General features: G+C 45.3%; 1 protein-coding gene across 3 annotated transcripts in view; it reads right to left on the reverse strand.

Moving 5' to 3' along the window:
* Positions 1-12,981, reverse strand: part of TRA2A (transformer 2 alpha homolog) — an 83,182-nt gene that overhangs the window by 10,883 nt on the left and 59,318 nt on the right. For 2 of the 3 annotated variants that reach the window (XM_070944444.1, XM_070944443.1), the window contains exons 5-6: positions 11,452-11,567; positions 1,522-1,620 (exon numbers count right to left, since the gene is read on the reverse strand). In XM_070944444.1, coding sequence (XP_070800545.1) covers positions 1,522-1,620; positions 11,452-11,567 — 215 coding nt within the window. The remainder of the gene's footprint in view (positions 1-1,521; positions 1,621-11,451; positions 11,568-12,981) is intronic. The other variant, XM_070944445.1, reaches the window with a different exon arrangement.

A 12,981-nucleotide genomic window follows, 5' to 3' on the forward strand; every position in this document is an offset into this window, starting at 1 on the left:
TTTTATGACCAATTCATACAAAACTCCACGTAATCCCAAGGGGTTCACATACTTTTTCTTGCAACTGTAATATAGCAGTGCTTGAGTTGTGAACCCTTCTGAATTTTCAGTATTTCTGCATAAAAATGACCTAAAACATGATCGGTTCTCTATACAAGCCCTAAAGCCAGATAATTGAGAATGATCTAATGTTACATGTGTGTATCAAAAGTATGAGAACTTGTAGGGTTTATCAGTTCATTTAAAGGGGAAATTAGAATCAGGGGTTTCAATCAATAGAATGATAATCAGGTGTGATTATGGGAGGTATATGGAAGTGTGTCCTAGCGCTAACAAAGGAGATTTCTGAGGATCTCTGAAACAGAGTTATTGGTGCTCACTAGGCTGGAAAAGCTTACAAAACTAGTTTGGACTCCACCAATGCACTGTCAGGGCAATTGTGTACAAATGGAGGCAATTCAACACTTTTGTTACCCTCCCTAGCAGGGGCCAACCAACCAATATCACACCAAGACCTATGCATGTAATACTCTGGGAGATCTGAAAGAACCCCAGGGTAAAGTTGAAGGAATCAGAACGTTGAAGTTGAAGCTGTTCTGTAAAAGGAATGAGCTAAAATTCTTCCGAGCTTGGATCTGGAAGCAAACTATGGAAGTTTGCTTCCGGATTTGATTTAAGGTGTTGGTTGTTACCTTTTAAGCCCTACATGGCATGGGATCAGGGTATCTGAGGGATGCCCAAAGAGGGATGCTCACTGCTGGAGGTGGCTGATGGGGTAATAAGACCTCATCTCCATCCTGTCCGGCTCTTCACTCTCTTAGTTCAGTTTTAGTATAGTTCTTAATAATAATTTAACTCTGTATTTTTTACTTGTTTCATAACCTGTAAGCCACCCAGAGTCACCTTGGAAATGGGTAGCATAAAAATTTAACCAAAAATTAAATAAGATGATATGCAGGACAGATCAACAGTTACCAGAAACATCTAGTTGCAGTTACTGTTGCCCAATGGAAGCATACCAGTTATTGAAAGCAAAGATTCATCTACTTTTGCCACACAAATATGTACCTTAAGATAATTTTCCGCAATAGCAACAGCACTTAGATTTGTATACCACTTCACAGTGCTTTACAGCCCTCTCTAAGCGGTTTACAGAGTCAGCATATTGCCCCCAACAATTTGGGTCCTCATTTTAGCGATGGAAGGCTGAGTCAACCTTGAGCCTGGTGAGATTTGAACTGCCAAATTGCCGGCAGAAATAGCCTGCAGTACTGCATTCACCGCACTGTGCCACCACGGCACTTTTAATTAATAAATTAATGAACAAGTATACTTTTGACTCAGTTATGTAATTTGGTTCTCTTTATCTAGTTTTAGGACTTGTGTAGAGAACAGATGTCTAGGTCATATTTATGCAGAAATATTGAACATTCAAAAGGGTTCACAAACTTTTAAACACCACTTATCAGAATTTGTTGCTTGTATTGAAGCTCTCCACAACTTCCACATCTGAGTGTGTACCTGTAGCGATAATCATATTCTTCATATCTGTCATATCCTCTGTCGTATCCCCTGTCGTAATAAGAATCACGGCGACGGCCAGTTCCTCCACCTCCACCGCTTTTATAACAAAGAGAGACCAGGTAATGCAGAAAGCTATGCATTTAATTAAGATCAAGGAGCAAGACAACACACAGTGTATATTACAAAGTCTCTCAATGAAGGAACTGATGAGAGTCACAATTGACCTAATTTCAGCAGCTATTAAAACTGGCATCAGATATCCAAAATCATTTACAAAATGTGCTCCTGAGCTCAGGAAAAAAAATGAATGTGCTTCAGGAAGATCACTGAAAGCCTTCCTTTTCTAGCAACATATCTGGTCCAGTTGACTGGTACATGGTCATTCCTCTCTACGTATACATGTCTGTAATATTTCTAATTGACTGTTATTCTACAATTTGTTTAATTTTATTCTTCTGAATACCACCAAGAGTTGTAAGACTGGGGCCAGTTAACAAATATAGTAATCAAGGCTTCCGGTGAAAAGATGGCCAACTGACGACACACCCAGGGAAGGATCCCTGAGGGGTTTTTCCCTGGAATGTAGCTTCTTCAACTTACCAACAGAAGGAACCAGCATTCCTTTAGTTTATATGACTCTCCTGGGTTAGGAAAAGTCCTAGAATCATCCCACAAGATTCTCCGATATAGCAAAAGGTCTACAAGTAGCTTCAGGAGCTGTGCTTCAAAGTAGCCTGCATGCCAGCAGCTGGGGGGGGGGGGGGGAGCGCTGCAATCAGTTCATTGAAGAAGCAGCCATTTTGGAATTTATTTTTCAAATGGACAGTTAAATTGTGCCTTTCATTTCTTAATCATTTTTAAGGACTGTTAATCTTTATTAAGCTAAGAGGCTCTCTTTAGTCACAGCCTGTTATTCCTTTTTGAAGATCTGCACCATTTTGGGGATTTCTTGTTAAACAACAAGGAAGGCGGCTGCTAAGGCAAGCTAAAATAAGGAAGTGTGGACTATTTTTTTTTTAAATGGAGAAATATAAGGGCAGAAATCCCAAAGGTACTTTTTTCAAGAGGCAACTAGACTTTCTGGTTTTTCTTTGAAGACGTTTCGCTTCTCATCCAGGAAGCTGCTTCAGCTCTGACTGGATGGTGGGGAATGGAAGGATTTATACTCCTTGCAGACAGCTGGTCATTTGCATTCTTTTAGTGGGTTGTTAAGGTCACCTGGAGGTTTATCTGTTTCATCAGGGTCACCTGAGTGGTGCCAATGGGTGTGGGTCCTTGGAACGGTTGAAAGGACTGTGTTGTAGACTGGAGATAAATGATGTCGTATCCCTCCCCCCGTTGAGAGAGGGCTGTTCAATTTGGACATAGATGGCCTCTTTGACCCCTCTTTCAAACCAGCTATCCTCTCTGTCCAAAATGTGGACTTTACTGTCTTCAAAGAGTGGCCTTTTTCTTTTGAATGCAGATGGACTGCTGAATCTTGTCCTGATGTGTTTGTTCTCCTACGTTGTGCCATGCGTTTATGAAGTGGTTTTGTTTCCCCAATGAACAGCTCTGCACATGGCTCACTGCATTGTATTGCATATACCACGTTGCTCAGTTTGTGTCTGGGTGTTTTATCCTTGGGGTGGACAAGCTTCTGCCTTAAGTGTATTTTTGGGTTTGAAGTGTGCATGTATATTATGTTGGCTGAAGATCCCCCTGAGCTTTTTTGATATGCCTGCAATGTACGGAATGACAATGTTGCTTTGTTTATTGTTCTCGTCATTGTCTGTTACAGAGGGGCTCCTGTAGGGTCTTTTCTGAGATTTGATGAAGGCCCACTTGGGATAGCCACACGTCCTGAGGGCTTCCTTCATGTGTTTACTTTTCTTTCCCATCTTTGCTGGTAGGCAGGCCTTCAGCTCAGTGTGGTAGGGTTCTGATGACTCCCATTTTGTGCTCCAGTGGGTGGTGGGAATCAAAATGTAAATATTGATCTGTGCGAGTGGGTTTTCTGTAAACTTCAATGTACACATTAAGGAAGACAGAAGCCTTAACAATGGCACAACATAGGAGAACAAACACATCAGGTGTCAGGGTTCCAAGTAACACCCCCAATGAAATCAAACTCTGAGGGGCTTGAAATTCCTCAAAGCTAACTTTTATTAGAGATGTCATATTGGCACATTTGGGAAAACCCGAATCTGAGAGCTTCCGGGTTTTCCACACCCAAAAGAAAGTTCAAGACCTTGCCCCTCACCCACATGTCCACCACACATCCAATCATGTACAGTCCGGAACAGAAGATATCTTCCCATTCTTCTCAGTACAGCTGCAGGGCACCTTGGCCTTGACTTTCTATAAAGAATTTTGTTTTGACTACATGTCTCCTTCACTCTATACTATCCCCCCCTCCCAACTTATTTATTTATTAATTTAATTTATATACCGCCCTTCTCCCAGAAGGACTCAGGGCGGTGTACAGCCAGAATAAAACACACAGATATAAAATTTAAAAAACAATTTAAGAAATATTAAATAATTTGGCCCATATCTAATTAAAATAGAATTACCCGTTTTGGACATTTAAAAATTAAGAGTTAACGATTAAAAAATTTAAAAATTAGGCCCATGGTAACTTCCCATGGTAGGACTTGTGGCAGGCCTGAAGGCACAAAGGGAGAAAGATGGCTTCCATGTCTGAAAGGCTGCCCCCCCTCAGAAAAGATGTGTGTCCTGAAAAGAGAATAATACAAGGGGGGTTAATCATATCTCTAACCACCCCTCCCACCCCCGGGGGACCCTTTGGCTTGTCTGGGTATTTATCATGGAATTGTTTGATTAGTCTATCTGCTTTCACATTCCAACTTTTGACCCAGGTAGCTTCAGACAAAGGGTACCCTTTCCAGTGTACTAAATATTGTAATTGACTCCTATATAGCCTAGAGTCTAATATTTTCTTGACTTCATAATAGGTCTCTCCTTGTATTACTATAGGAGGAGGAAGAGGTGGTTGGGTTTGAGGTCTTATGTTGGACCCATCTGATGGTTCTGGCAAGCTACAATGAAATACAGGGTGTATTTTCCCTAGCATGTGAGGGAGGTTTAATTGAACTGTCAGGGGTTGATTATTTTCACTATAGGGAATGGACCTAGGAACTTTGGTCCTAACTTCTTGCTAGGCAGCCTTAACCATATGTATTTAGTGGATAAGAAAACTTTATCTCCCACCCGGAAGGGGGGGTTGGAGCGAACAGTGCTTGTCTGCTTGCTTTTTATATTCCTCTGCTGCTTCTGACAGCGCCTTCTTAGTATTTTCCCACCCCTTCTTTAATGAGTCCATCCATTCTGTTAAAGACATGGATGAGTGGGGCTCTCCGGGTAGCTCAGGCATGGGAACAAACTCCATGCGCTGGTGACCTGGAAAGGGGTCAGTCCAGTGCTACTGTGCACTGCATTGTTGTAAGCCACTTCTGCAAATGGTAATAGATCTGCCCAGTTCTCTTGTTGGTAATCCACATAACATCTTATAATTGTTCCACCATGGCATTCGTACATTTCGCCGCTCCATTCGTACTCAGATGAAAAGCTGAGCTAAGTCCTTGTGTGGACCCGATGGACCTCAAGAACTCTCTCCAGAACTTTGTCATAAACTGGACTCCTCGGTCCGAGATGATGCAGTGGGGTGCTCCATGCAGGCGATAGATGTGTTTGATGAACAGTTTTGCGAGTTTCTTCGTGGACGGTAGTCCAGAACAAGCAGTGAAATGGGCTTGCTTTGAAAACAGATCAATAACAGTCCAAATTACTGTGTTCCCCCCACTTTCTGGGAGCTTGACTATAAAGTCCATTGTGATTTCTTCCCAGGATCTGCTGGGGGTTGCCACTTGTTGAAGAAGTCCTGGCAGTTTTCCAGGTCTCGGTTTCATCATTGCACATGTGGCACAGCTCCTGATGTAGTCTTCCACTTCTGCTTTCATTTTTGGCCACCAGAATTGTCTCCTAGTGAGGTGTAGGGTTTTTAGGAATCCAAAGTGGCCGGCTATCTTGGAGTCGTGGCTGCGCTTAATATTGAGCCCAACGAACTTGTTTGGGAGATAGTTTCCTGGGGGTCTTTAGGGCCTTAAGGTTTTTGTGATCAGTCCAGACCTCGAAAGGCACCTTACTCCCTTCTAGGAAATGTCTCCAAGAAAGTAAAGCCCATCCAACTGCATAACCCTCTTTTTCCCAGATGGCCCACTGTCTGTGTCATTGAGCTTTTTGGACACGTATGCACAGGGCAATAATTGTCCTTTAGTGTTCCTTTGTAGGAGCACGGCAGCCACTGCCACATTGCGTCAGCTTGTATAATGAATTGCTGCTCCGGATCTGGGTGCTGTAGGATTGGCCCTTGGGCAAACAGTCTTTCTAGGTTCTCAAAGGCTTTGTGGCAATCCATCATCCACACGATTGGTTGGGTCGGCTTTTGCTTCGTTGGCGGGGGTTCCGTTTTTAAAAATTCAGTTAGGGGTAGAGCCACCTCTGCGAAAGCCGGGATGAATCGCCTATAGAAGTTAGCGAATTCCAGGAAGCTCTGGAGTTGCCTGCGGGTTCGTGGGGGTTGCCAATCCAGAACTGCTTTCACTTTCCCTGGATCCATCTCTATGCCTCCGCTGGAAATTCGGTAGCCCAAATAGTCCAGGGAGGTTTTGTGGAATTCACACTTTGACAGCTTCGTGTAAAGTTTGGCGGCAAGGAGTTTTTTCAGCACTTGCCGGACAAGTTTTACGTCCTCCTCAAGGGTTTCACTAAATATGAGAATGTCATCTATGTAAATGAGGACCCCCCTTATACAGGTGCTCATGTAGCACTTCATTAATGAATTACATGAACACGCAAGGGCTTGTTCTGTCCCCTCCCACGAGTGGCCTTGCAGAGGCTCAAATAGCCCGGCAGTAACAAACGCAGGCTAGAGAGGCTGAAGCTGGCCCTTTAATAAATAGTTCTCTTCCAAAGCGTATATCAGTCCAATAGTTACTGGGCAATGTTCCAAAGGTCTTGGCAGATGGCCAGCAGGCTAATGCAGGAATGCAGACTCTTGTCAAACAAACCTCCAAACTAACAGTTGTAAATCCACTGCATCCAAAACGCCAACAAATTGTTCACCACGCCTTTCCAGCCCAGTCACACCCCTTTTATACTTTGTAGGGTGTGGCCCTACGTCTCCTGACCACAACTCTTGGGACGTGGCAATAGCTGTTCTCTACGTCTCCTACGTCTCTCTCTTGCATCCAATAGGGGCTCCCCCTCATTACCGGCCTCTGTTTCCTCCTCAATTTGGCTGGGGTCCAGAGGCACGTCAGCAACTGTCAGTTCTTGCTGACTCACCAGTGAAGACGGCCCCTCCGGCACATAGCTCGTGACAGCTTCCTCCTCCTCCATATCATCCTCCAACTCAGCATGCGAAGATAAATCAGCCTCCGAGGCCGGGGTCACAACAGGGCTCCTTGTAGTTCGAATGGCATCACTTTAAATTGGAAACTGCCAAGCGGTCAGTTGAACACAGTTTTCCATTCATCCCCCTCCCTGATTCTTATGCGGTAATAGGCTTCCCTTAAGTCCAGTTTGGTAAACACCTTGCCCTTTGACAAGTGGTTGAGCATGTCTTTCATGAGGGGGAGGGGGTAGGTGTTTTCCACGCACACTACATTGATTCCACAAAAGTCAATGTAGAGCCTCATCCCCCCATCTTTTTTCTCTTTAAAGAGCACCGGGGCCGCCACTTTGGACTTTGCGGGCTGGATGAACCCTCGCTCCAGATTGGCATCTATGTACTTCCTCAGTTCCTCCATTTCTTTTGGAGTCATGGAGTACATTTTTGGCTTGGGTAATTTAGCCTTTGGCACAAACTATTGCGCAGTCGGTTGAACGATGAGGGGGGAGGAAATTGCAGTCCTCTTCACTAACCCCCCCCCCCCAAGTCTTGATACTCCTTGGGAGCTTGTTGGCTGCCAGGTAGGGTATCCCAGACCAGGGCTGCAGGTTCCGGCGTGGTCGTTTCCTTTGGGGTGATAACTTCTGGGGGAAGGTCCTGCCTCACCGGTGGCAATGGTCCAATCCCAATGACTAGCTTCCTATGGCTGCCATCCCAGGAGATTGTGGGACCCCACTTATCAAGCCAGGAGAGTCCCAATATGACTGAATCTGTCATCTTCGGGGTGACTGCGAACCGAAGGAATTCCCAATGGTGGCCCATCTCTAACCTGAGAAGCTCAGTGACCAAGGTGGCCGGAGCCCCGCCAATTAGCAATCTGTTGACTTGCTCAAAGCTGATGGGGTGTAGCAGGGGTCTAGTGTGTATGCCCAACTGCTCAACTATGGGGAGGCTGACCAGGCATCGCGTGCAACCAGTGTCTATGACAGCCTCTACTTCCCTCTGGACCCCCGTCTCTGGTACCGCTAATGTAATTTTGAGGGCAAAGGGCCGGATGGCTCCACTTACCAATGGGTCGTCGTTGCCACTGCTCTCTCCTAGGGAGATTGGGGGAGATCCGCTGGCCAGCGTCCCCTCTGCTTCGATGGGCAGGAGTCGTTTTTCTGCTGCTTGTTTGATGCTCCATCCCTTGTCAGGTGGCTTCCGTGGAGCTCTCTTTGCCCCAGCTCGAGCAGGCAACCTGGTCTTGGGGATGGGGGCAAGAGCCAGGCATTCTGAAGCCCGGTGCCTGTGCTGACCACACCGGTAACATTTGATAGTCCTGGATGGGGTGGAAGGAGGCTTTTCAGGTATTTTCGCCTGTGCTCGGTGACCTAAGGGTTTCCTGGTTGGTTTGTCCATTGTTGGTTTCCTGTGAGGGTGAAGCTCTAGGTCCAGAACGATGGCAGTGTTGTACCACGACTGTATCCGGTGCAGTATCCCCCTTATGCTTCAGACTTGCCTGAGATCCGGGTCCAGGGCATCTTTGAAGGTGTGCACCATCAGGCGCTCTGGCCAGTCTCGCAGTTTTCCAGCCAGTCTTCAGAACTCCCATACCAATTCTTTTGCGGGTCTTCCAGATTGCTTCAGTGTTTTAATTTGGGTCTCAGCTTCTACTTGCTGGGCAACGTTGTTGAATCTGACCCGCATCAATTGGATAAACTCATCAGCATCTTCTAGCTCAGGAGCCTCGCTTCTCCTTCGTTCATGCCATCCAAGATGGCGGAGATCAATTCTCGATCAGATGGGTATTGATTTCCATATTGGTCAATGTGGGCCCAGACATGGTTAAGGAAGTACGCCAACTTCCCAGGGGTCCCATCGAAAGTCGCCCAAAATCGTGGGGGAGGAGCGGCTGGCAGGACTGGCGGCTGGGTTTACACAGCTTGGGGCCAGGCGCTTGCTGCTGGACCGGAGCTTCCTGCGGAACCACTGGCACTTGTTGAGGAATCGCAGCTTGGGGTTACAGGAGTGGCTGCAGCTGGACAGCTTGCTGTTAGAATTGCATCGGCGGCTGGATCGGGACCAGTGTCCACTGGCATTGCACCCATCCTTGCCCTGGGTAGAAAGCCCACCTGGGAGGGATTTGGCTTGCTGGTGGCAACCTGAGCTGGCCAGTGCCGAAAGGCTGGGTCGTCCCACTCACGCTGAGTTGGCTCAACTGCTCCAGGAGACCGGCTAGCGACTGGCTGTGCGACAGTGGCAGGAATCCCCATTCCTCGGAGCGCCGGTGGGGCAGCAGCCGTGGCTCTTCCCAGCTGAGGGTTGAGGCTTCTCCTGCACCCACTCATGGTTCCCACAGCAATCCTTGAATCGGGGTAATTCCCGCAGCTTTGTCCTGCAGGTCCAGGTCCAGCTGCGATCTCTGCTCTGGCATCGGCTCCTTGCATCGGGCACCCAGTTGGCGTTCGTTTTCCACGGCCTTCATGGCTTCCTCCATAGCTGGGGAAGGAGAGTAGAGGGTCTCAGGAGTAGTTGCTGAGCCCGTGCCCGCTGTTCCCTCTGTGGACTTCTTTTCTTCCTCCATCTTCCCTGAGTCTTTGCGACGCCAAGTATCGGGTTGACACTTGGGGCTCAGGACCCTGGACAGCATCCTGAAATTTGGGGGAGCTGCTTTAGGTTGAAAGTGGATTCAGGTTAATGTCAGGGTTCCAAGTAACACCCCCCACAAAATCAAACTCTGAGGCTTGAAATTCCTCAAAGCTAACTTTTATTAGAGATGTCATATTGGCACATCTGGGAAAACCCAAATCTGAGAGCTTCCGGGTTTTCCACACCCAAAAGAAAGTTCAAGACCTTGCCCCTCACCCACATGTCCACCACACATCCAATCACGTACAGTCCGGAACAGAAGATATCTTCCCATTCTTCTCAGTACAGCTACAGGGCACCTTGGCCTTGACTTTCTATAAAGAATTTTGTTTTGACTACATGTCTCCTTCACTCTATACTATCCCCCCTCCCAACGTCCCATGGTAGGACTTGTGGCAGGCCTGAAGCCTGAAGGCACAAAGGTAGAAAGATGGCTTCCAGGTCTGACATCAGGGCTAGATTCAGCAGTCCATCTGCATTTAAAAGACAAATTCCATATTTTGGACCGATAGGATCACTGGTTTGAAAGAGGGGTCAAAGAAGGCCATCTATGTCCAAATTGAACAGCCCTCTCTCAACAGAGGGGTAGGGATACGACATCATTTATCTCCAATCTACAACACAGTCCTTTCAACAGTTCTAAGGGCCAACACCCATTGGCACCACTCAGGTGACCCTGATGAAACAGATAAACCTCCAGGTGACCTTAACAACCCACTAAAAGAATGCAAATGACCAGCTGTCTGCAAGGAGTATAAATCCTTCCATTCTCCACCATCCAGTCAGAGCTGAAGCAGCTTCCTGGATGAGAAGCGAAACGTCTTCAAAGAAAAACCAGAAAGTCTAGTTGCCTCTTGAAAAAGCACCTTTGGGTTATCTAGGATGTATACACTTGAGGAATTGTCTCACCCCAATGGGATTGGCCCACTCCACTTGTTCTGGCAGAAGGGGTATGCTGCAGATCCCGTTGGTCAAGGAATTCTGGCTGGCGGGGTCCAGGAGAAGGGCCTTTTTTGCTGTAGCTCTCATCCTCTGGAGCATCATGCCCCTCAAGGTGAAATACACCCCCACCCACACAGCCTTCCAACAGAGCTTCAAAACCTAGCTCTGCCAATTGGCCTGGCCCCCAATGGTGGCATTCCACACTGGAGGTGGTTAGTGGACTAGGAATAAGCCCCCACCCCACCCTGTTGTATTCTGGTTTCTGCTTTATTTAATTTCTGTTCATTTTAATATTGTTTTAATGTTTCTTATCTTTGCTTTTTTAAGGTGTCCAGAGTCACCAGACGGTGAGATGGGCAGTGTATAAATTTAAAAAATAAATGTTGTTCATGGCCTGTCCTGAATTGAATGCTTCTTAACTGGATTAGGCTCTAACGCAGTAAAGAAATTGTAAAGGAAGGCTGCAAAAGTGAATAGAACTGTTGCTTCCATTGATTGCTATGGTAATTTTCAAAGCATTTATTTATTCTTCAGGATGTACTCAGCACAGACTACAATTGCACCTACTTCTGGAGCCCTAGGACCAAAACATGAAGGGAAACAATGGTTTTGAGTTTCATTGGTTCCCTATAGCAAAATACTGGAACTATTTGGAGTTGTTGTATTGAAACACAATCCTTTTGAAACATTCTGATGGAACACTTCAGTGAAGTATGTTGTTCCAAGTTTGGAATAAAGTAAGTCTGTGTGTGTGTGTTTACTCCTATTCATTGGGCTCCAAGGTCTCACTTAAAATACCAGCTAATGAATATATCTGTAGAAAGAATATAGTGAAATAAAGCAGTCATTAGACTAGAACATGTTTAAAGGAACTGAACACTTCACTTGAAGTCCCATGGCAAATGGATTTCTCATAATAATAGGGGTAAGACAATCTTGAAATAAAAAGAATATCTTACTGAGTTGGCCTGCCCATATAGATGCCAGGGGTGGGCGTGTGTGCTCTCTTTGTGATAGAGTAATCCACCCGGATTCTTCTACCATCCAGCTCCATTCCATTTGCATGTTCCATTGCCTACAAGAAAGTATCTTATAATAATGTTTATTCTCAATACACAAAATTAGCATGCCTGTACTTATTACTCTTCTATGAACTAAAGCATGCTTTTTTTTCTGTAAAGAAAAATTAAAACTTACATTTCCTGGGACACTTAAGATTACTTAAATATGATCATTTTTAAGCCAACACAGGAAGTTGCTAATGCATCTCTGACACTTCGTTTCTAAGGCAAAAAAAGATAAATAGGCAGCTATTTTTTTTAAGTAAAGCAAACCATTCTATGATTAACTTTAATCAGTGTCACACAAGGAAAGGATGATCAGGGGCATGCAACAATGTGGCTTCTTGCTACCATTTCATGATTTGCCCATCTTCATTTACAGGGATCTATTCTAGAACAACTGAGTATCACTGAAGTTTCAATGATACTCAATTCTTCTAGAACAGTTAAAAACACAATACATAAACATACAACAGCATAAACCCACACACACAAAGCTAAACATCTAACTTAAAAACACTCCATATAATGAACTTCTGGCCTTCACTTTCCTCATGGATCCATTAACCCTCTTCTCTCTCATTCTTTTATAGAACAGATCCCTGTTTATGTGACTTTCTAATTACTATCTTCTCTACTCAGCCATCACATTACACATGCTTAATTGTGGTGGTTATATTTAAAAAAAACCCTCAAAAGTACTAGATAAATACATCAAAATATTCTGAAAATCCTAAAAATAAAATTTGAACTGAACCCACAAATATTTTTGATGTATAAATGAAAAATATCACAATTTACTAAGATATATGCTGACAGCTGCAAGAGCAAATTTATTTATTTGTTCAACTTGTATGCCGCCTTTCTCCGAAGACTCAAGGCGGCTTACAATGCATTTAAAAACCATATATAAAACATTAAAAGTTAAACCATTAAAAACAATTAAAACCCATTCACACCATTCATGGCCGGATCTCGCCAGATCGCAACAGCGAGATCAACGGCCCCAGGCCTGCCGGAAGAGCCAGGTCTTCACCGCTTTTCGGAAGGCCAATAGGGTGGGGATGGTCCGGACCTCAGGAGGTAACTGGTTCCAGAGAGCTGGGGCAGCCACAGAGAAGGCCCTCCCCCACGGGCCCGCCAGCCGGCATTGTTTAGCTGACGGGACCCTGAGGAGACCAACTCTGTGGGATCTTACTGGTCGCTGGGAGCTATGCGGTAGAAGGCGGTCTCGAAGATAACCTGGCCCTGAGCCATGTAGGGCTTTAAAGGTAATAACCAACACCTTGAATATCAGACTGGAAACTAAAAATGGAGAATATGCAATGGCAAAATTGACTCTATATATGTTACCTAACCTGGTAACCTATGTTACCCATTTGTTAAGATTACCCAGCCTGGTAACAAAATGTTCAGAAATCAACCCAC

The sequence above is a fragment of the Pituophis catenifer genome, unplaced genomic scaffold (genome assembly GCF_029215685.1).
Source record: "Pituophis catenifer annectens isolate HBS135680 unplaced genomic scaffold, rPitCat1.0.hap2 SCAF_5, whole genome shotgun sequence".
NCBI lineage: Eukaryota > Metazoa > Chordata > Lepidosauria > Squamata > Colubridae > Pituophis > Pituophis catenifer.